General features: G+C 36.4%; 2 protein-coding genes across 2 annotated transcripts in view; one reads left to right on the top strand and one right to left on the bottom strand.

The window, feature by feature from the left end:
- The window catches only part of galt (galactose-1-phosphate uridylyltransferase), a 72,715-nt gene that overhangs the window by 27,793 nt on the left and 21,247 nt on the right, over positions 1 to 23,675 (bottom strand). Inside the window, exons 5-6 of the mRNA XM_073829979.1 lie at positions 23,608 to 23,675; positions 17,981 to 18,037 (exon numbers count right to left, since the gene is read on the bottom strand). The exon at positions 23,608 to 23,675 is cut by the window's right edge and continues 62 nt beyond it. Coding sequence (XP_073686080.1) covers positions 17,981 to 18,037; positions 23,608 to 23,675 — 125 coding nt within the window. The remainder of the gene's footprint in view (positions 1 to 17,980; positions 18,038 to 23,607) is intronic.
- On the top strand, positions 1,920 to 3,930 carry LOC141298771 (uncharacterized). Its single transcript, XM_073829082.1, has 6 exons — positions 1,920 to 2,285; positions 2,376 to 2,417; positions 2,985 to 3,023; positions 3,112 to 3,234; positions 3,559 to 3,589; positions 3,675 to 3,930. The coding sequence occupies exons 1-6, from the start codon at positions 1,937 to 1,939 to the stop codon at positions 3,706 to 3,708; spliced, it is 618 nt and encodes a 205-aa protein (XP_073685183.1). The 5' UTR covers positions 1,920 to 1,936; the 3' UTR covers positions 3,709 to 3,930.

Here is a 23,675-nt window from a genome sequence, read left to right as displayed (position 1 = left end):
TGCATAAAAGACTGTCTTTATCCTTTTCAAGGAGATGCAGTATAATGTTATGTTTCTTAATTGTGATCACACTACAACAAGGAGTCGTTTTTGAGATGGAGGACAAATAAATTAGTTAAAATACATTTAACATTTAAAATACATAAAACACATTTTAACAAAGATTACAATTTTTCTTTAGATACCAGTAATTTACTAGCTCTGATCTAGTGAGTTATATTTGTGTAGATATTGGGACGTATTTTTCCGTTGGCTAGGTGGTAAATAAAACAGTCATACCCCATTGGTCTGGACATTGGGGAGGTGTGTTTTTATGTAAATATTGTCACATTCTTGGTTGTTTGACGCACCCCCAACCTACATTCAGAGTTTAGAGACACTCAGTTTGACGCGGTTTCTGCATTGGTACAAAGGCCTCCAAACACCCCTGAAACAAGATTAATTTCAGTCACATCGGCAAGAAATTTTGTTGAAATGGAAATGCACCAGGAAAGTCACGGTCTGATAAAGATTCTCGATGAAGATGAAGATTTTGCGAAACAAGAATTCACAGTGTCTGAGGATCGTACGGGGAGATTTGTGTTTGACAAGACATTGCAGACTGTGAAACTCTACGTTTTGGATTATGAAGATATATGTATTCCTGAATGTAGCTATCTGCTTTTAACGGCCGTAGACTGGACGTACTTCTACAATCAAATTTGGACAAAAATTAAATTTGGTGGTAAAATCAGGTACGTTTATCAGTGGGATTCTGTCACGGCGGGTATGAGATACCTTGCCTCAACGAGACCAGAATACGTCCGCCTATCTGCCTGTTGGAACAAAACGCATCATGATCAAAATCATCTCATAAGGGTAAACAAACAGCGGGAGGAATCTGAAAGAAAATTGCATCACGATCAAAATCATCTCATAAGGGTAAAGAAACATCTGGAGGAATATAAAAGAAAAGTTTTGTCTCAAAGAGGCGAGTCTGACTCCGTGGAGGACTCCGAGGATGAGTCTGATGATGACTCTGAGGAGGACTTTGATGATGACTCTGAGTATGAGCATGATGACGCCTGGCCTATTCCTGAGGACAACCCTTTCGGATGCTGCACAATAAATCTATATTTAGACGCGAGCGACGAACCTGTGTTAAAAACTGTTTTCTCAACCATTGACAAGCTGTTTCAGTCAAGTTAGACCAATTTCACAGTCAGTGTTTTATTGTGGGCATCAATATGTTTTGGATGTATAGCAGCACAACAAAATTGTAAAGCGTTGAGTCTTTTCCTCTGTTTCTTGCTATATGTTTAATTGTTTTAATAAACATTTATTGGATTCAGTTTCCCCTTTGCCTCTTTTTATTCAAATTTTATCATATGTTTAAAAGGTTTAAACATATTTTAAGACACAATATTGTTGATGTCTAGTGTTGCATGTATTATTTATAACGATTGTAAATTTATTTGAAACATTTTATTATGGAATTGGCTCTAAAATCTTTAACAACCTATCATTATCTGTGGTATAATAGTTACCACTTGGTTCGTGGATCTTATTTTTTTGAGTCTATAATCTTTAATCAAAATATTATAACTAGCTTGAGCGAAACTTATCTTGGGTGCCTGACTGATTTTCAAGCCTTCCGGCCACAACCCTCTTAGACCTTACAACAAGCTTGAGGGGTGGACCCTATTAGTAAAACCAACAACTGAGGTCGTCATCAACTCTGCAGTAACTGAGTTCACCCGACACTGTGAACATAACCAGGTTTGGACGACGGAGCTACTGCAACGTCTTGTTGATTAAAAACAACAACAACAAACCTGTTTTACTGAACCACGGCTCTGCTGCAATTTTACTGCTAATAACACTTTTGGGAGTAAACGGTCAAATCCTAAATTCTAGGAAACGGCTACGTCTTGGAGAAAACTGAATTCTGAAAAGAATGTCTGAAACTACGTCGAATCTGATGGAGAACAACTGTAGGTCTGGCGCTGCTGCGGATGATCAATCGGAGTGCAGCTGTGCCGCAGAAAAAATGTGCGGTGTAAAAGTCATCATAGACTCTATGTTTAAACCATATTACAAAGGACAAATGATCAAACCGATGAACACGGTCATCGTCGATGAGCGCTATCCGAATCATGATTGTACGGGGGATACTAAGCGTAAAACAAACCTTAAGAACGAAATGAAGATTGTAAGAAGCCTGAAAAAGGAAACACGGCCTGATGTGACAGACGTCTGTGTTAACAGCAAAGAGACAATCAGCGTGACCACTAGGGAGATTCTGGGTATGATGATGACTGCATGTAGAGATGAGATTGTTGTAGTGCATGTATTGAGTGTCCTTAGTAATAATCTTTGTTTCCCTAATGTTTCAGATCAGAAGCCTGATAGAGACTCTAAACCGATGCCGATACAAGGTTATAGCACTTCTTTTTCTTTTTTTCTTTTTTATTCTATGTGTCGAAAATTTCTAGATTTGCTGAAAGAAGATGATGTAAATGAATTTTCTCCCGACCAAAAATGGATCACCACATACTACAGTCAAGTTGGTTTGCAAAAGTGCGTTTTTGGACCGTAATGGGTGCATAATGCCTACTGCATACCTTCATAAAAATTAAAGTCCGTTTATAAAGTGAACCTAGGGGTATATATATGAAACATTTCATTTAGGCTAAAACATACAAACGTCATACAGCCTAGTGTGAAATCTGTGTACATTAACAGTGATTTGTTACAGATATAATATGATCTAAAGAAGAAGTATGGATTTTTAGTCCTGAGTTTTAGCTGGATGCCCACAAGTGTCTTTAGATAGGCCCTAGTTCAACTTTAGTGACAGGTAACCGAACTGCCTTGCATAGTAAAGACCTGTGCTATGAATAGGACTACTTTTAAAATACATATCTCAGTAAGGCGGATTGCAATACAGTCCATAGCCTGATTTTTGCCATTCAAAATAACACTTTTTTTTTTTAATTCAACAGAGACTTCAAGACAAGGACCATCATGCATCCGTGTAAAACGTTAGTGTGATTTAAATATTAATAACGAATAATCATTATCAGATGTACAATTAACTAGTATATTAATTGACCTGTTTTCTGTAAAAAGGCAAGAGCTCCACGTCTAATGGCGGTATGATATATGCCCCTGTCATAACTGGATCAAGTCTAGGCTCCGTTACAATGACTATGACTTCTGCAACCTCTGGCAAATCAAATGTGATGGTATATTGTAAGTGTAATACATGTACATCTTCTACACCAAACAAACAAACAAGCGAATAAATGTTGGTATATGAAACAATTAAAAATGGTAATTAGATGGAGTTGCTTAACCATTAGATAATGTTGATCGTGTACATCTGGAGTCTAAAGTAAAGCCCCAAAGTAAATTTTATATAAGTTGTTTTATTTATTTATAGGATGGATTTTTATGATGGCCTCATATTTTGGACACATCCGCATAACCGCTGAAGGCATACTGTACACTGAATAAGATAGCATGTTGTAGCGCACGGATTGTCCTTAACAGTCTTTGTTTCCCCTGATGTTTCAGATCAGAAACCTGATAAAGACTGTGAACAGAGGTCAGTACAAGGTTGAAGTAATTTTTTTCTTTCTATTCTATATTTTATTTTTTTTCCAATATCCTTTTTCTTTTCGTATTCTCAGGTTATCAGATCTTCCTAAAAGGAAAAAACAGTAAGCTAGATCAAAAGTGAAGAACATTATTGATGATCTTGACCTACCCACTGAATCAGTTGCAAATGTAAGAGCGATGACACCAAATCAAGAGAAGTTGCGGATACTGCTTGACTGTATGCGTTATGAGGCCTTTCTTACATGATGTGTAACTGGTTTTATTGAATTTAGGTTGTTGCTTATGGTTTGTATGTGGGGAATAGCAAGGACGATAAGGTTGACTCTATTACTCTACTCTAAATTGACTATAAACAGTTGAAACAAGCTCAGCTGATACAATTAGAAAAAGCTATATATATATATATATATATATATATATATATATATATATAAAAAATATGTTGAAGGATTAACATATCTCACCCGGTTCCCCTGCGTTGGAACATCAGAGTAAAATTTTAAATGTTAAGAAGTAGGAATACTCTGACTTTGATGAAAACATCACTTTCCTAAACAACATTGTGTCTAACTTACACGGTAGCATGATTGCCATTTTATCATGTACAGTATTGTCCACAAATTTATCAGACTGATAAAGTACCAGGTGTAAAAATTTGAATGTAAGTATATGTGTTAAATAATTGAATAAACAAATTAAAACAGTGTATAATGGTGTTGTGTTTCGCGATTACAGTCAAGCGTTCATGAGACGGTCTGTGGAGATTTCTCCTTACAATGGGAGTCTGGTATGTGTCAGAATGACTTTTTCAGAGCAACTGTATATTCTCAGGAGACCCCCAGAAAACACTCCTCACATGTGATGTGTCATTCACGCAAAAAGTCAGTGGGTATTCGAAGAGTGCATGTCTACGTAACATGAGATGTCTTTGGTGGTGTCTTTTCTCATATGTAGTAACATCCTTATGGCCCACAAGTTGTTGTTGACACACGCAATTTGAAACAAACCTGTGATCATTATGGGTAAAGCTCTCAATTCGAAGACGTGACCATCAACATATGCTGACTGTCTACATATATTTTAGAGTAGATGAAGAATACTGTATTTTCAGTGAAGGCTAATTATCCCCGATATTTATTATGCTGTTAAAGATCATTCAGAAAAGTATGAGTACAGCAATAATGATATTCAGATATTGGGCTCAAGATTTATATTTCTATACTTTTTATTTATATAGCCTTTAAAACAGCAACATATTTTTGTAATAAAATAACCATCACATTTTCTAAAAGATACAACTCAAAAAGGAGTGTGTGTGAGGGGGATATACATTGATGATTATGATTAAAATAAGAAACTTTAGCAATCTAAAGCGAATGGTGTGAAATAAATCTAATACAAATTATTCTTTAGTTGAAATTTAAGTTTGTCTGTAGGGAAACTCCTTTTCAAGGAGAACATCTGGTTTACTCATCACCATCACGAATCAGTCTGTTTGAAGGGTCTGGAGCATCAGTTTCACATTGGAGTTTATCCCTGGGAGGACCATAGAGTTTTATTTATATTCCAACTGAAACATTTTTGAAAATATTTCATTCACAGAATGGATTTCAATGTTCGAAGAACATAATGTAAGCCATTTTTATGATTTTTATAAATTTTATAAAAGACTTGGAGATGTTTTTTGTTATCTTTAAAAGAAGTGCATGATGTGTTTTATAAGTTCAAAAACCTAAATGTTGAATTCTTGTTTAAGATGTTTAAGATGTACGGTGAATGATTTCTTTAGCTGTAGTAACATGTTTGTTTTATATTTATGATCACCTGAAAGTATTGTAAATGTTAATTTTAATAAACATGGAGATCGTCTTTAAAAAGTGCAAGATGTGTTTTATAAGTTCAATAAACTTAAATGTTGAATACTTGTTTGAGATGTACAATGGTTTATTTGTTTAGCTTTAGTAACATGTTTGTTACTTTGATGTTTTATAACTTCAATAAACTTAAAAAATATAAAATGAACGTTGTATAATGATTTGTTTTGCTGAAGTGACATGTTTGTTACTATGTTTTATATACATGACCGTCTAAAAGTATTGTAAATGTTTATTTTTATAAACATGGAAATGTTTAATATCATCTTTAAAATAAGTGGGTTATGTGTTCAATAAACTTAAATGTTGAATACATGTTTAAGATGTACGATGAATGATTTGTTTCGATGTAGTGACATGTTTGTTACTTTGATGCCTTAATAATAATATATATATATATTACCATCTTTTTTAACCCTCATGGTGTCTGAGGGGGTTTGCAGCCGCTGCTGATGTTTTGTCCTGCCCTGACATTTGTGTGTTTCCAGTACCTTAAAACGTATTTATGGTTATGATTATAATGTATTCCGCACAAATTGCGCTACAATAATACGCACGCAAGCGTGATCGTACATGTTTGCGTATTGAGAAAACAAAATACTTGTTTAAAATTTTAGTGACAATATTGTTTTACATGTTTTTAATTTGTCTTTTGCTTGTGTTTTGTGTTTGAGTTTGTGTCGTGTTTGCTTTTTAGTTTTTAGTTTGCATGTTTGTTTGTGTTTTGTGTTTGCTTTTTGTGTTTTATTTTTCATGTTTGTTTGTGTGAGTGTTTGTGCTTAAGTCACTTTTTAGGTTGAAATGTTTATAGGACTTATCAGATCACAAATTTGTATAAACATTTGAATATTACATTGATACAACAACGTAAATGTGATTTATGATGAAATGTCTTGAGTCCTACTATAATAATTTAAATGACTTAAAATATTTTATTACAAATGGAAGTGTGTTGAACTTTTTGTGTGACGGGTAGGTGTTCACTTTGTAGAGTACAAAAGCTTTATAAAAATATAGTAAATAATGTTTATAAAAAAAATATAGAAATAGAGAAAGTTTACTGTGATTGGGTAGGTTAAGGGTTGATACGGTTTCAAATTGACATGTCCATGCATGTCCAGGTCCTCTGACATGCCCAGGCATGTCCAGGCATAATCCATATGTTTTGGTCTGTTAAAATACATTTTTCCCTTTACTTATTTTGACGTTGTTGGCTCCCCATTACAATATTTACTACTACCTAAAAACTAGTGTAAATGTTATTCTTTGATTTAATATCATGTGTGATCACATCGTTTATATTCATTTCTTATTTATAGAAGAGAATACGACTTGGAGGACTGAATGTGTGTTTGTGTACATGATTGTGTTACACTGTTGAGCCCGAGTGTTATCATTTATGTTTTTAAAACATTAAAGACTTTGTTAATATATTTCATCGTACGGTTATGGACTCGTAACTGTTGTGATAATAGAGACTTTTCAATAATAAATATTTTTTATAGCAACTAATATATATTGTTGAACAAGTATTTTATATACACCCATCACATGTATGGTCACTTTTTCATACAGTGTGATAGGGACTGAAACATTATTAAACGTTTTTATAGTTTTATTTATTTTTATTTTTCAATCCTCGCAACAACAACAACTAACATTCATGGAAAAGATAAACATCTGAATAAAGAATGTGTTTTTCCGGCTTCTGAACATGTGTACTCGCATATGTTTAAAGAGATCCTGAGAACGGTTGCCATAGGGTTGACAGGGGATTAGTGACTGAGTCATATTCTTGATGAATCACCGATCAATTCACTGGGAAAACGCCAAATGCTCACGTAGTATGCCAATCTAGATTTTTTAAAAACAGATGTAGCTACTGTGAGAAATAATTTGGATCCTCTGCAAAAATGGTATCAGGTCCTCTCAAACTAAGACGTACTCATAACTGCTGTGTCTATTTGTCTCCTATTATTTTTTTATAGCAACTAATATATTGTTGAAAAGGTAATTTATATACAACCATTACATGTATGGTCACTTTTACATGAGATGTTCATATAACACTGTGTAACGTTAGCTCATGAAGCACTCACGGGCAGACCTGCAAGGAGTGAATGAGAGCAAAGAGGGCAAACAGACACACGCACGCTGACTTTTATTTTTCACCCTAGACTGTAAAAACGTAAGGGATTTAATGATTCAAATGTTAGAAAATGCATTATTATTAGTATTATCATTTTATTATTTAAAAGTGTATATATTTATCCTTTTATAAATTCTCTCATTTTAAAACTGTTGCTGTACGGTTTTCTCGGTGCCCTAATCAGATCTTCCATAGAATCTTTGTCCCATTCCCTCTCAGGAGTTTTGTGTATCGCATCCATGTCTATGTATTTCACAGCTCTGATGCTCCGCAGATATGATGGGGAAGCCCTATTTATCTATGCTGAACGCAATCTGATACCCATGCCCTACAACACGGACGTGGGGGCTAGACCGTAAAATCGCCGAAACATTCTACAAACCTTCATTCCTCAACAAACACCGGACGGTCACGCACAGCTGCTGTATTTCTCTACCGGGATGACAACCAAACACCGGATGGTCCCGCAAAAACCCATAAACCCGTCAGGAGTTAATCCCGCACCTGGGTATGAATCTCGTAAATTTGATGCAACAACCATAAACCTGTCAGAAGTTCATCCCGCACCTGTTAAACCCTGTCGTTAATCCTCTCAACAACCCATAAACCTGTCAGCCGTTGACATCGCACCTGCTCAATCCATCAAAACAAGGTCAGTAGAGTTCACTAGGTCAACGAGGGGTCAAACACGTGGGTGGGCACCGTGGGAAAGGGAGGGGGAGGGGCGTGGGGGAGGGGGAAGGTCAAAAGGTCAAAGCCATCAATCAAATTATGACAGGTGGTGTCCCCTATTGCTACTAATATCAGTTAATGCAAATACAGTCATTCATTGTTAGTTCATGTTAGTTCACAGTGCATTAACTAATGTTAACAAGCACAACTTTTCATTTTAATAATGCATTTGTTCATTCTTAGTTCATATTACCAAAGTAGTTCAAGGAGAGTTTGAATACGTTTTAACCTCAAATGCATCTAAAACAGCGATGTAGGATGATTTTGAAGTTGGAGAAGAAAATGAGATTAAACCAGAACCGTAATACACAGAGTTCACGCAGAGCTAGACAAGATGAGCGTTTGAGGTTAAAAAGTATATAAATTGTAATTTTTTTTTAGAAAATAATTAATTGCTTTGCTAGATAAGACCCTTCTTCCTCAGCTGGGATCGTTTAGAGCCATTTGAAGGTGCATTAAAACTGCATTTTAGAAGTTCAAACTCGGGGGCACCATAGAAGTCCACTATATGGACGGAAATCCTGAAATGTTTTACTCAAAAAACATAATTTCTTTACGACTGAAGAAACACAGGCATGAACATCTTGGATGACAAGGGGGTGAGTACATTATCTGTACATTTTTATTCTGGAAGTGAACTTCTCCTTTAACTAATCTTAACTAAAGAACTTAATTTATGTAGTGTTTACACCGTAAAATCAGTTTACACCATAATTTCTATCCTAACAGTGTGATGCATCTTGTTGACAGCATTATTTCCTTATGGCTTCATTTTAACCTCACTGTTTCAGCCAATTTTCAGTATTCCTGACTATTTCAGCCAACAAGCAAGATAAAATTTGTGTGAAAGAGTGTCCATCTCCTATGGCTCAAAATAATAGGGAAGTTTCTAAAATCTTCATGAAAGCAGTTACCCTAAGGGTGTCAGTCCTCTTTCAAACAATCCAACTCAGGACTTTTAAGGGGGCAAAAAGTGAAAAATTCTACTCAGGTTCACATGGTATGTTGCATAAAAGGTGAACTATAGTTTATTGCAAGTATAAAAGTTTATATTTACACTACAGTTTATCGCTCACTGATATCAGAAACACCGCTCTGCCTTCGCTCCGTGTCAAAAAAATAAATAATGTTTGAAATATAACGGTCCTGTTCATAACACATATTAAAATAAAAATATACTAAAATAAAATAACAGGAGAGTTTGGAACACTAGTGTGCAAACTTTGTTCCTACCACATACACAGCTAATAACATTGTCAGCATTAAAAGAGTATAACTGCTGCTTTATGCCGTGCAAAGTTTGTAATGAAAATAAAAATACATTTTCGTCATGTATAACTTGTGTTGTGGCCGCATTACCACTTTGGGTGTGCATTATAATCGAATAATTTAATAGCCCTTTATCAATTATTCCTTATTTATACCATGGTCTGTCTAATTACTCAATTCTGATTGGCTGGAAAGTTGGAATAATTCCTTAAGTAAGAAATAATTGACGACAAAGCGGAGGGTGGTTGCCTTTGCAGAGTGCATTAAAATCATGTAAGCCACAGCTAGCCATGCATTATCCTGCTCATACTATAATCATTTGCCAGCATTAATAAGTTAAAGCTGGTAATGATGTTTGCAGCACAATATTTGATCGTAAGTGTAAAAATTACTTATTTTCTTGATTATTTTCGTCAGTTGAAGGAGTAGTTCACTTTCAGAACAAAAATGTACAGATAATGTACTCACCCCCTTGTCATCCAAAATGTTCATATCTTTCATTCTTCAGTCGTAAAGAAATAATGTTTTTTTTTTTTGTTTTTTTTTTTGAGGAAAACATTTCAGGATTTCTCTCCATATAATCTTCTATGGTGCCCCCGAATTTGAACTTCCAAAATGCAGTTTAAATGCAGTTTCAAAGGGCTCTAAATGATCCCGACCGAGGAAGAAGGGCCTTATCTAGCGAACATTTACAATTTATATACTTTTTAATCTCTACACAGAGTACACACAGAGTTAGACAAGATGAGCATTTGAGGTTAAAAAGTTAAAATATATATTTTTTAGAAAATAACCAATTGTTTTGCTAGATAAGACCCTTCTTCCCTTGGCTGTGATCGTTTAGAGCCCTTTGAAGCTGCATTTTGGAAGTTCAAATTTGGGGGCACCATAGAAGTCCATTATATGGAGAGAAATCCTGAAATGTTTTCCTCAAAAAACATAATTTCCTTACGACTGAAGAAAGAAAGACATGAACATCTTGGATGACAAGGGGGTGAGTACATTATCTTTAAATGTTTGTTCTAAAAGTGAACTACTCCTTTAAGGCAAGTTAGCGCTAGCATTCCAACCACTTCAAATCAGACACAGAAATGAAATAGTGCGGTAAGAGCACATTTACCTGCAGGTACCTACATTATCTGCATCTGTGCATCTCTCTCTACAAATAATGAAGCTGAGTTTAGTTCATTCAAAAGCAATTTTACCCTTGTGGCTGAGGAATATAATGTAGTGATCCAGTTTCTAAGCTATTTTATTCATTTTAAAAAGTTGTGGTGCAGCATTGATAAGTTTCTGTGCCCCTGGACGTTTCTGTCAGTGCATGGCATGATCTCTGATGTCTTTCTCTGTCTCTGTGTGCGTGTATACCTACTTAACCTTATGTGACCCTGGACCACAAAACCAGTCATAAGAAGCACAGGTATATTTGTAGCAATAGCCAACAATACACTGTATAAGTCAAAATTATCAATGTTTCTTTTATGCCAAAAAAGATTAGGATATTAAGTAAAGAGCATGTTCCACGAAGATATTTTGTAAATTTCCTACCTTAAATATATCCAATCTTAATTCTTGATTAGTAATATGCATGTATGCTAAGAACTTTATTTGGAAAACTTTAAAGGCTATTTTCTCAGTATGTTTTTTCCCTTTTTTTTTTTTTTTTTGCACCCTTAGATTTCTGATTTTCAAACAGTTGTATCTCAGCCAAATATTGTCCTATCCTACAAACCATACATCAATCGAAAGCTTATTTATTCAGCTTGTTTATTCAGCTTTTCAAATGAATGTGTACCCAAAAGTAGGTAAAACCTGACATCCTCATTTCTAAAACTGGTATAGAAATAAAATAAACAATGTTTTTTTTTTTTTTTTTTTTTTTTTAATTGTAAAAATGCAGGAAGTTTTTTGTGAGGGGTAGGGTTAGAGATCTGGATATGTTTAGGTTAGAAAAATGTTAGGTTAATTATCTGTATAAAAAAAACAATAGAAGCCTATGTAATGTTTTCATTTAGATAGCTAGGGAAACGTGTGTGTGTGTGTGTGTGTGTGTGTGTGTGTGTGTGTGTGTGTGTGTGTGTGTGTGTATGTGTGTACCTGGTATTCATCACGTTGTGGGGACCAAATGTCCCCACAAGGATAGTAATACCAGTAGATTTTGACCTTGTGGGGACATTTCTTAGGTCCCCATGAGGAAACAGGCTTATAAATCATGCACAATGAGTTTTTTTGATGAAGTAAAAGTGTGCACAATCTCCTGTGAGGGCTAGGTTTAGGTGTAGGGTAGGTGTAGGGCGATAGAAAGTACGGTTTGTACAGTATAAAAACCATTACGCCTATGGAATGTCCCCATAAAACATGTAAACCCAACGTGTGTGTGTGTGTGTGTGTGTGTGTGTGTGTGTGTGTGTGTGTGTGTGTGTGTGTGTGTGTGTGTGTGTGTGTGTGTGTGTGTGTGTACATAAATTAAAGCAGTGCATTAATATAGAACGGTGATTAAACTGACTTGGAACCACTTGTGCATTAAGTAAGGCATAATTGATGACGGGCTGTTGAATTTCGTACACTGTAAAACGTTTTCACCAGTTTCAACTTAAAAACTTAAAGGTTGTATCAGCGATTTCTAGCCTAAAACATAAAGTGACAATTTCAGCTGACCTTTCATCACGATCCGCTCGCTGCCTGCCCCATAAATTGTCTGTGAAAAAACCGCGTCTCTCTGGTCAGCCTAGGGTCCGAGATATGCCAAAAAAACAATCGGCGCTACCAACCTTTCCACACATAAACAAACAGTGTTCCAACCAATCAGCGTCAGGGGTTTGGTGTTGTGGACTTTCGCTCCGCCTCCCTCACATCCCAGCACCAGTAGGAAAGTCCACAACACGAACCCCCTGACGCTGATTGGTTGGAACACTGTTTGTTTATGTGTGGAAAGGTTGGTAGCGCCGATTGTTTTTTTGGCATATCTCGGACCCTAGGCTGATCAGAGAGACGCGTTTTTCACAGACAATTTATGGGGCAGGCAGCGAGCGGATCGTGATGAAAGGTCAGCTGAAATTGTCACTTTATGTTTTAGGCTAGAAATCGCTGATACAACCTTTAAGTTTAGCAGCTGCCTTAAAATTTTTACTTAAATCAACCTAAGTCATTTCAATGAGTTAAATAAACTCATTTTTATTGTAATAAGTTAAAATGACTTGTAGTTTTAAGCTGATTTAACTTAAACTAAAATTTTAAGGCAGCTGCTGAACTTTTTTTTCTGCTGAAGGTTTTTAAGTTGAATCTGGTGAGAACTTTTTACAGTGTAGAATTCAATGGACTGAAGTCAATTATTCTGCTTATACTATGGTTACCACACCTCAAGACATCAATCAGATGATATATTTCAAGACATTCATCCCTTTTTTTAGGCCTTAAACTGCTATTGTGAGTAGGATTAATTTCTTACGCAGCTCATCCAACTCCTCTGTTGCTAATTCCAAAACGTCATTTTAGACCTAGTAACGACACTTGAGCCGTTGATGGCAAACTAATGCAGTTAATAATGAAGTTCAGACAGACAGAAAGAGAGAGGGAGAGAGCTTAAGTGCATGAATTACCTCTTTCAAGTTATATCTGTGCTTTATTGGCAAATGGTTAGGTTTAGGGGCAGGGGTTGGGTTACATGCTTATAAATGTGTAAATAGTGTAATATAAATAAAACTGTTGTGACTGTTTGTACTAAAAAAATCACACCTCAATATATATGCAATAATGGCAATATTATTACACAATATGTAATTTAAAAAATATTTAGGAGGACCATGTGCGACTGACCCGATCAGCATATTTGTGTTTGCGCTCAGGGGAGCTTCAAAGGTTTCTACATGTTTTTGCAATGTTGAGTAATGTATCACAGACATATCTCACGAATCCTTCCATAAACAAAGTGTAGAGAGAGTGTAAATAAGAGATTAACTGTGCAGTATAGAGTGCTTTGTTGATTATAATAGAGCTTTGTAAGATTGCAAACTAACTAACAGACTAACAGCTTTGAACAGTTTTTAAGGTTTGTAAATGAGATATTGATTTAATACAACAGTTAAATATACAAGAAGTGACTTACATTGTCTGACTATAACACTATAGCCTGATTTTGCTCTATTTCGTCATCAAAATTAGTCTGAAACAAGTCACAACTGAGCCACTGCGCATCTCCACTCCACAACAGTGTTTGGTTTATGAATGAACATGAGTTTTTAAACAAATCTAGTGAAATGATTCAATTCCCCATTCATAAAGACAGTCACTTGCTTTATTCCTGAATGAACCAGCCGTTCGAACGAATCAAATGAATGATATGATTCAGTAATTAAATCTGTCTAGGCGCCACCTGCTGGCAGATCTTTTCAGTTATTTAAATCATTTAATATTTCTGTATTCAAAATGTTATATTTAAAACATATTTAAAATGTATGAATTTGATTGCACTCATGCCACCTCTGAGCCTCGTTAAACATATGAAAAGGTAAAAACTAAATTCCCCTGTAAATCACTTTGAGGAGTCAAATATCACCTCGTAATGGGAAATCAATTTTTTTTATCAAATTTTTGATTATTGTTTAGAATGTGCTCCTGAAATTTTGACAAGTGCTTCTAACAAGAAAAGTAAGCGTAGAGCCCAGTACAACTCCCAGTGCCTTTTGAGTCAGCTTATTGACGCCAAGGGTTTCTTATTTAAAACAGTGGAGGACCCTGCACATCGAAAAATGACACTGAGTGCGTCATAATGCCCTGACCAAGCGTCATTATGCGACAAGTTGGGAGTAAGAGCGTGTTGGTGTGGATTACTTGTGAGGTTTTAATCAGCTGTTTGGACTCTAATTCTGACGGCACCCATTCACTGCAGCGGATCCATTGGTGAGCAATTGATGTGATGCTACATTTCTCCAAATCTGATAAAGAAACTTTCAGCAAGTTTTCATTTTTGGGTGAACTATTCCTTTAAAGTATTTAGAGTCCATTTTGACCATTCACACATTTATGAGTCCTGATAAGAGCCAAAAAAGTGTAAAAAGACCCTGAGACTCAATGTTTTAAATTTCACCAAACAGCAGCACGGTAATCGTTTCAAGAGACAGATGAGTCTCTGTTTTGAGAGCTGATGTTTTGTGTTTGCTCAGGGGTGGGTGGTTACGGATGATATGAGAAAGCGTGGGACAGACAGAGAGAAAAAGACACAGATCAACACAGACAGCCTGCTCTATCGCGAGCGCTCGCTCACTCGCTCCCTCTCCGCAAATACTCTCATCCCCGAGAAGGTGGGCAGCCGGATACGCGCGGCTTATCCATCTCTCCCAGGGCATGCTGGGTGAAGCTCAACTCCTGCCGGCTAACATAGACCTAAGCCACACAGAGCTCCGGTCTCTCCACGTGGCCACACACGCGGATCGGGAGGGGGATTTATTTACTCATATTTAGCTGCGTCCATTGATAAAATCATATGAGAAACTTAAGAGCGGCTTACGGGCAATTCTATCCGGGCTGAGCCTGTGTGTGCCGGGAGGTTGATTTATGTTAGAGATCGATGATTGATGTCACGTCCAGCTCTTACTGGGACGCGGGGTGGATGTGTTGTCATACTGACAGTATGATGCATGGATGAGCTGTTGCCAAGGAAACTAGTCTAATGTGCTGCTGCTAAAGGGTATTAACATTTAGTACCAAAAAAAAAAAAAATCACCTGGAAAAAGCATGTAGTTTGTTCAATGTTCTAATATCTTGTCCTACCCCAGTGTAATGGGGTGGAGTGGGTTTTTAATTTAGTTTTTAGTTTCATCTTGGATTTGTGCTTTTGATTTAGCCTAATTAAAAAGAAGTAGAAGAAAACACATTAGTTTCAGTTTATTCTGTTTTTATTTTAGTTTTAGTGTTTTAGGGATGTCATTGTTTCGGTTAAACAAAACTGGCACAATTAAATAAGTTAATTTAAATTAATTAATTAAGTTATTAAGCTCAATCTTATTTTCCTTGCTATCCAGTGTTACTTTTGTGGACCACAAAACCAGCCATAAGGGTAATTTTTTTGAAATTGAGATTTATATGTCATCTGAAAGCTTTCCTTTGATGTATGGTTTGTTAGAATAGGACAATATCTAGCAGAGATACAACTATTTGAAAATCTGAGGGTGCAAAAAAATCTAAATATTGAGAAAATCCCCTTTAAAGTTGTCCAAATGAAGTTCTTAGCAATGCATATTACTAATCAATAATTACGTTTTGATATATTTACGGTAGGAATTTTACAAAATATCCTTATGGATCATGATCTTTAACTAATATCCTAATGATTTTTGGCATAAAATAAAAATCATCATTTTGACCCATACAATGTATTTTTGGCTATTGCTACAAATATATCCATGCTGCTTAAGACTGGTTTTGTGGTCCAGGCTCACAAATGGCTTTTGTTAATAAAATAAAATAGAAATATTAGAAGAAAAACATAAACTTAAAAAAACTTAGAAAGGTGGAAATAAAATAAGTTTAGATACACCAAGCTAATAATAAGCTAAAGTAGTAAATTGAATTATATAAAACTGAAATTAATTTAATTAATTAAAATTAATTTAAACTGCATAAAAATATAAAAAAAGGCAAATAAAATTACAAAGGCACCTAACAAAATTACTAAAACATAGACTTAGTTAACATGAACTAAGAATCAACAACTTTTACAGCTTTTACAGCATTTATTAATCTTAGTTAATGTTCATTTCAACATTTACCAATGCATTATTAAAAAGAAAGCTGTGTTTGTTAACATTAGTTAATGCACTGTGAATTAACATGAACTAACAATGAACAACTGTAATTTTATTAACTAACATTAACAAAGATGAATAAATCCTGTAATAAATGTACTGTTCATTGTTTGTTCATGTCAGTTAATACACTAACTAATATTAACTAATGGAGCCATATTATAAAGTATTACCAATTTTTCTTTCAACTAACACATTTTTTTCATTTTCAACTTTCGTTTAGTTTCTGTGGCAAAACTTGATTAGGTTAATTAGTTAACATGAACTAAGAAAGAACAATACTTCTACAGCATTAATTTCATTTGTTAATTTCAGCATTTATTAATGCATTATTAAAATCAGAAGTTGTGTTTGTTAACATTAGTTAATGCACTGTGAACTAACATGAACAAAACGATGAAGAACTATCGTTATTAACTAAAAATTAACAAATACTGTAAAAAATGTAATGTTCATTGTTCATTCGTGATAGTTAATACATTAACGAATGTTCCCAAATGACACCTTATTGTTAATGATAATAGCACTGCATTTATTTTTGTTGCTACATTGCAAAAATGAAATCTCCTGCAACTGCAGTATGTGTTTACTTTCTCCAGCCATCTAAACTATATCAATCACAACCTAACAAGTTTGTTCACTATGCAATGTCCAGGCTCCAGAGATCAGATTTGATGAGGCTGAGAGAAAAAAAATGAAAGCTGGTAAACCATAAATCCATGGTATGACCGTTAAACCTTCATTCCTCAGGTGTGGTTTATTATAAAGAAAGTATTATATGGAAAATATGAGTGGTTTGTGACAGCTTCTTTAACCGGAGCTCATATCAAAGCATCCTAAAATCCTCTACTGCCCCCTAGTGAAGCACACAGCCAGAAATACTTCTCTAATTCAGTGAGAGGGAGCTCAGTGTGCGGCCAACCCGGAGAGTTTGGCTTGCTGCGCTGTCACGGCACGACAGTGACAGGCTTCCTGTGCTTAGAAGAAACAAGGGTTAGACAGACAGCCAGAAAAAGGGAAACGAGAGGAAACAGAAGCTCCTTGCTGCTCGGAGTCAGAGCGGAAACATGGAGATGTCAATAAAACACATCATTTACACTGAATGCTATCAAACTGATAAAAGCAGAGACATTTTCCACCCCATTGCCATCCCAGCGACCTCCGTTTCTGAAAAGAAGTCCCAGAATCCCCATAAGACAAGCCCGTTCTACTCTAAGACCGTGAGGCGTGAGTAATTTCCTAGCGGGAAGATGGTTTCAGTGACGTCTTTCCCTAGAACATCTCTGTAGTTCCCTAATTGGAGTCTACAGGCTTTTTAAGCTCCTGCTTGCATTAGCGCCGTCTCGTCAGCAGTCTCTCCGCTGAGGTGACAGTTAAGGACCTATTCCAGTATTCCAGATGGTCGAAGACTGCAGCGGCTACGTCTTAATCCGCAGAGTAGTATTTCAGGGCTCTCTGCCTCAGCGAGTCGACAGGGGCAAACGCTAATTGGCAGGAGGAGGGCTCGAAAAAAGGGGACATCAATGTGAAGTAACAAGGTGACGGCGTACCTGACAGTGAGGATGGGGGTTTGAACAGCCCATCATGGCTCCTTTATTCTCAAAGATCTGAAACGCAAAAGAAAAAGACATTACGTCCTGTCAAAGAAGCCAGACATAACAAGCCAAGACAAACTGTATACAAGTGTACAGAAACACACTCAAACAGACAGGTGCAGACAAAACACGCTCTCTGTTATTGGGACATGAAGAGATCAGAGCACATGTTGCTGTTTGAAAGGAAACATCCTGTCGAAGGGAGTTTTAAAACTTCCTGGCACCTCCCTCAAGGGCGATATAAAAGGATTTGAGCAGGATCTGCCCTTGACTGCTCCACTTGATAAATATTGACTCGTCTAAAGTCACCGCTCTTCAGGGTCGGTAAATTGCAAAGACGAGGCAGAGCACATGCTCTGATGTGTTTAACAGAGAGGAGATAACCACTGGTGTTATCCGCAAAAGTTGCTAACTGATATCTCTAGAGGGACTAACTGCAAGAAATGTAGAAACGCCCCTGTTGATGCTTCTCGGATTGGTCTGAACTTTGCCGCACCCTAAAATAACGATTTAGCTGTTTCAACACAGTCTTATGAGAAAATTATTTCATGAGGTGGTGGTTTTGTATGAGAAGAAATTGTTGAATAAATGTTATTGAATAAATAATTATTGAATAAATAACTGTTGGGTCATGCCAGAGATGTTCACAAGTCTTTAACTTGGAGTCTGAGTCAAGTCTGACGTCTTTAACCTGGAGACTGAGTCAAATTGGAAGTCTTTAATCTGGAGTCTGAGTCAAGTCTAAAGTCTTTAACCTGGAGTCTGAGTCAGGTCTGAAGTCTTTAAGCTGGAGTCTGAGTCAAGACTGAAGTCTTTAACCTGGAGTCTGAGTCAAATCTGAAGTCTTTCTCACTGGAGTCTGAGTCAAGTCTGAAGTCTTTGTCTCTGGAGTCTGTGTCAAGTCTGAAGTCTTTGGTCACTGCAGTCTCGGTCAAGTCTGAGGTCTTTGCCACTGGAGTCTGAGTCAAGTCTGAAGTCTTTAGCCTGGAGTCAGAGTCAAGTCTGAAATCTTTGTAGCTGGATTCTGAGTCAAGTCTGAAGTTTTTAACCTGGAGTCTGAGTCAACTTTGAAGTCTTTGTCACTAGAGTCTGAGTCAAGTCTGAAGTCTTTGTCACTGGAGTCTGAGTCAAGTTTGAAGTTTTTGCACTGGAGTCTGAGTCAAGTCTGTCTGAAGTCTTTAACTTGGAGCGGGAGTCAAGTCTGAAATCTTTAACCTGGAGTCTGAGTCAAGTGTGAAGCAGGGCCGTGCACAGACCTTTTGAGGGGCATGTGCTGAAACTGAAAAAAGGGCACCCCCCCAACCCCTCCACCACCAAAAAAATCCTCATTTAGGGGTCACACTTGGCTCCCTCGCGGTCAAAAGTGACCGAAGCCTTAAAAAGTAACTTTTTTTTTCTTCAGGAAATCAATTGAATACATTTTTGTTCAATAATATTTTGTGATTACTATTTAGAATTTTGAGCAGTTTTTATACATTTATGCAATATTTATACAGTTTTAATGAACAATTTTTTCCCACTAGAATTAGTATTATATTTTTTATTTAATTATGTATTTATTATTTTTCAAATAAATACAACATTTCAGAGTTGTGAAGTTTGACTGACAGTTTGAGCGGTTCTAAGAGATGTGCTTTTTGATGCCTTCAATTGGTTAAATATTTGTTAAAAAGACAAAAAGACATAAACGGTTACCAATAGCACTGATTTAAAAAAAAAAAAAAAAAAAAAGGGCACTTCTGAGTGTAATTATACCAAAAGGGCATGTGCTCTGCATAGGTTGAGCCCTACCTGTGCACGTGCCTGGTGTGAAGTCTTTGTCACTGGAGTCTGAGTCAAGTCTGAAGTCTTTGTCACTGGAATCTGAGTCAAGTCTGAAGTCTTTAACCTGGAGTCTGAGTCAAGTCTGAAGTCTTTGTCACTGGAGTCTGAGTCAAGTCTGAAGTCTTTGTCACTGGAATCTGAGTCAAGTCTGAAGTCTTTAACCTGGAGTCTGAGTCAAGTCTGAAGTCTTTGTCACTGGAGTCTGAGTCAAGTCTGAAGTCTTTGTCACTGGAATCTGAGTCAAGTCTGAAGTCTTTAACCTGGAGTCTGAGTCAAGTCTGAAGTCTTTGTCACTGGAGTCTGAGGCAAGTCTGAAGTCTTTGTCACTGGAGTCTGAGGCAAGTCTGAAGTCTTTGTCACTGGAGTCTGAGGCAAGTCTGAAGTCTTTAACCTGGAGTCTGAGTCAAGTCTGAAGTCTTTGTCACTGGAGTCTGAGGCAAGTCTGAAGTCTTTGTCACTGGAGTCTGAGGCAAGTCTGAAGTCTTTAACCTATTTTATGAGGTGGTGGTTTTGTATGAGAAGAAATTGTTGAAAAATGTTATTGAATAAATAATTGTTGAATAAATAATTGTTGGGTCATGCCAGAGATGTCACAAGTCTTTAACTTGGAGTCTGAGTTAAGTCTAATGTCTTAAACCTGGAGTCTGAGTCAAGTTTGAAGTCTTTGTCACTGGAGTCTGAGTCAAGTCTGAAGTCTTTGTCACTGGAGTCTGAGTCAAGTCTGAGTCAAGTCTGAAGTCTTTAACCTGTAGTCTGTGTCAAGTCTGACGTCTTTAACCTGGGGCCAGTTGCATAAACTTAGCCTCTATGTTAAGACAGTGTCTTAAGAACTAGTTTCACCAACTAGTAGTTAACCAAGGAGTAATCAGTCTTACTTTCTGGATTCAACTTAGACTAACCAACATTTCCACGTAACCGAATTGTAAAATTTATGAACAGTCTGACCAGAAAAAAAAATTGATGACTAACTTTTAAGACTAGTCTACACCTTTTATGCAACTGGCCCCTGGAGTCTGAGTCAAGTCTGAAATCTTTGTCACTGGAGTCTAAGTCAAGTCTGGCGTCTTTGTCACTGGAGTCTGAGTCAATTCTGAAGTCTTTAACCCCGACATAAGGTTGAGTAAATAATTACAGACCTGACATTTTTGGGTGAACTATCCTTTTAAGTTTACAGCACCTTCATAAATCTAATAAAAAGACACCTGTTGCACATTCTTTATTGATCATTTTGTAAGTAGACTGCCATCTTGTTCTAAACTGAAGTGACTTGAATGCACCTGAAATCAGAATTAATTCCTCCCAAATCATGAAACAACAATCCCAAGGAATTGTAGGTACCATGAACAGATCATACGAAAATGTACAAATTAGATTAGCCATCAAATTGGAAAAATATAAAATAGTTAAATTGCCATCTGTGTTTGTCTGCACATGCATCTTTTCATTGTTAATCTTTCAACAAAATGACTGGAGAAAATGTTCATAGATAAAGTTTTTTGCACTCATGAATAATTACATTTTTCAGTGTCCGTATTACCATAGAAAATATTAGTCTAATACTATTTTATTTATATTTTTGTGGATGTGTTCTCACAATCACAACATTGCATGCAGTTAATAATTTATCAGACAATTCTATTTTTAAAATGTAACATACTATAATAATCTATAAGCATATTTAACAAAGTGCATTCTTAATGGCCACATCCGTAGATGAAAAAGATGCATCATGAAACGGTTTACAATAAACCAAAACTTACAACAGAAAACTTGGCACAACAGTACTATTTTACACATTCTACACTTTATAATGCAATCAGAACATATTTTAATATATATATATATATATATATATATATATATATATATATATATATATATATATACATACATGCAGCTGTGTAGAATTCTAATTTGGACCATTGAGATTTCACAGTGTTGACTCAGCACAAAATGCTTGTCACAATCCCAGGTTAGGACACGGTGTTAAGTTACAAATTCAGTGTCCCTGGAGTAACCTGAGGTTGGCACTGTGCCATGATGCTGTAAGTCTCCAACAATGCTAGCTCAGCAAAAGCACTGAAGTTGCTTCCTTTTGCTATGAATACATAGACACATGCACTCGTGCAACCTTGTGAACCATAAAATGACAAACTGGTCACTCTATGGCAGGGGCGTACAACCCTGCTCCTTTAGGGCTACTTTCTTGTAGATTCTAGCTCCAGCTCACCTGCCTTGAAGTTTACAGTGATCCTAAAGACCTTGATTAGCTAGTTCAGGTGTGTTTAATTGGGGGTGGAGCTAAACCTTGCAGGAAGCTAGCTCTCCAGGAACCGGATTGGACACCCCTGCTTTATGGTCTTATAATCTACAACCTACAGCTACCAATCCACAGCTTTGACCACTTGCCTACATCCTCCTATTCTGTACTTCACATGTTTATAAAGATAATTTTAACTGATTGTACTCTCTCCTTGCTCTCCTTTGTATCTGTTATGTACTGCAGCATCAATATGCATTAGGAGAGATATTTGTACACGGCCATAACTGTAATGTGTATTGTATTCCTATACTCCAGGAGAATACACTCTTCTTATATTATTCGGTATCGACTGTGTTGTGTGACCCTTTGGAGTCAATGAGTGTCCTCCCTTCATTATTTATCAGTTTGTGGGAAACTGGAGGACTAGTTGGTTTATACCTGCCGATAATCACAGGGAAAATTGCTGTGTTTCATCAATACATTTGGTTAATACACTAGATGTCACCTAATTTTATTCTTTAAAACAGGTCATAACTTTTTAAGTAAGTTACATAAAAATGAATATTGGTCTAATTTTAATCTCTAAAATAAGACCCACGAGTTGGTAAGTCTAGTTCTGTGCTAAAGACACACAGTGTGTCCGAAATCACACACTATATTATATACACATATTATATTTGAATTTGAACTTTGCAACCGTAAAAAAATAAATAAAAAAAATAGTCTGAATATGGGTAGTATGAATACATTTTAGATGTTGAGGAACAGTGGCAAAAAGGGTGGAAAATAGTCATATAAAACTAATATATGGTTGTTTTTGGCACAAGAAATATAACTAACATTATAAGTGGACTTTAGAGAAAAACATAAAATGATAAAGTGTGTAGGATTCCGTACATTTAAGCACAAAACCTTCGTTAAACTGAATCTATAGTCTGTCAAAAAGCCACCGAGGCTCAGGAAGTCTCTCACGCTCATAAGTTAACTATCTTTTGGCACAAACATCTTAATTCACTGCATTCATATCCCTGAAACCCTTTGAAAGTGCTCCATTATTCCCCCGCAGGAGCATTAATGTGTCCAGAGAGGCCAGAGGAGCGTTCCACACTGCCTGCCATTGATCAGCGCTGAGACACCCTGACTGAAGAGCATCTCCCAATTGATCCAATTAGCGCTGATGAGGAAGACTGGGACAAAACCCAATCGAGCGCTGTCCCTGCCTCCGACTCCTTTAAACACACACTCTTATGCAATCATGTCCCCGTGACTCCATGGCTTTCACAGATAAAGTTTCTTGGGGCAACAAATGGTGCAAATGTTTCATTAAGTTGCTACAGTCTCCAGAGATAGTCTTAGTGAGAAAAACGTCTTGTTTCTTAAAATGAGTCATGTGTTAAGGCTGTACTTTAGTGCAAAATAAATTGAGGTGTTTTGCTTGTGAAAGCAAAGTAACAGGTGCACCAAAAAAAGAAGTGAGAAGACGAGACGTACTAACCTGCACCCACGTGTACTTGGCACCCAGCTCTACAATCAGATCTGCCCACTTGTCAATCACTTTTCGGA

This window comes from Garra rufa, chromosome 23, assembly GCF_049309525.1.
Source record: "Garra rufa chromosome 23, GarRuf1.0, whole genome shotgun sequence".
NCBI lineage: Eukaryota > Metazoa > Chordata > Actinopteri > Cypriniformes > Cyprinidae > Garra > Garra rufa.
This window is presented reverse-complemented; position numbering and strand designations above follow the sequence as displayed.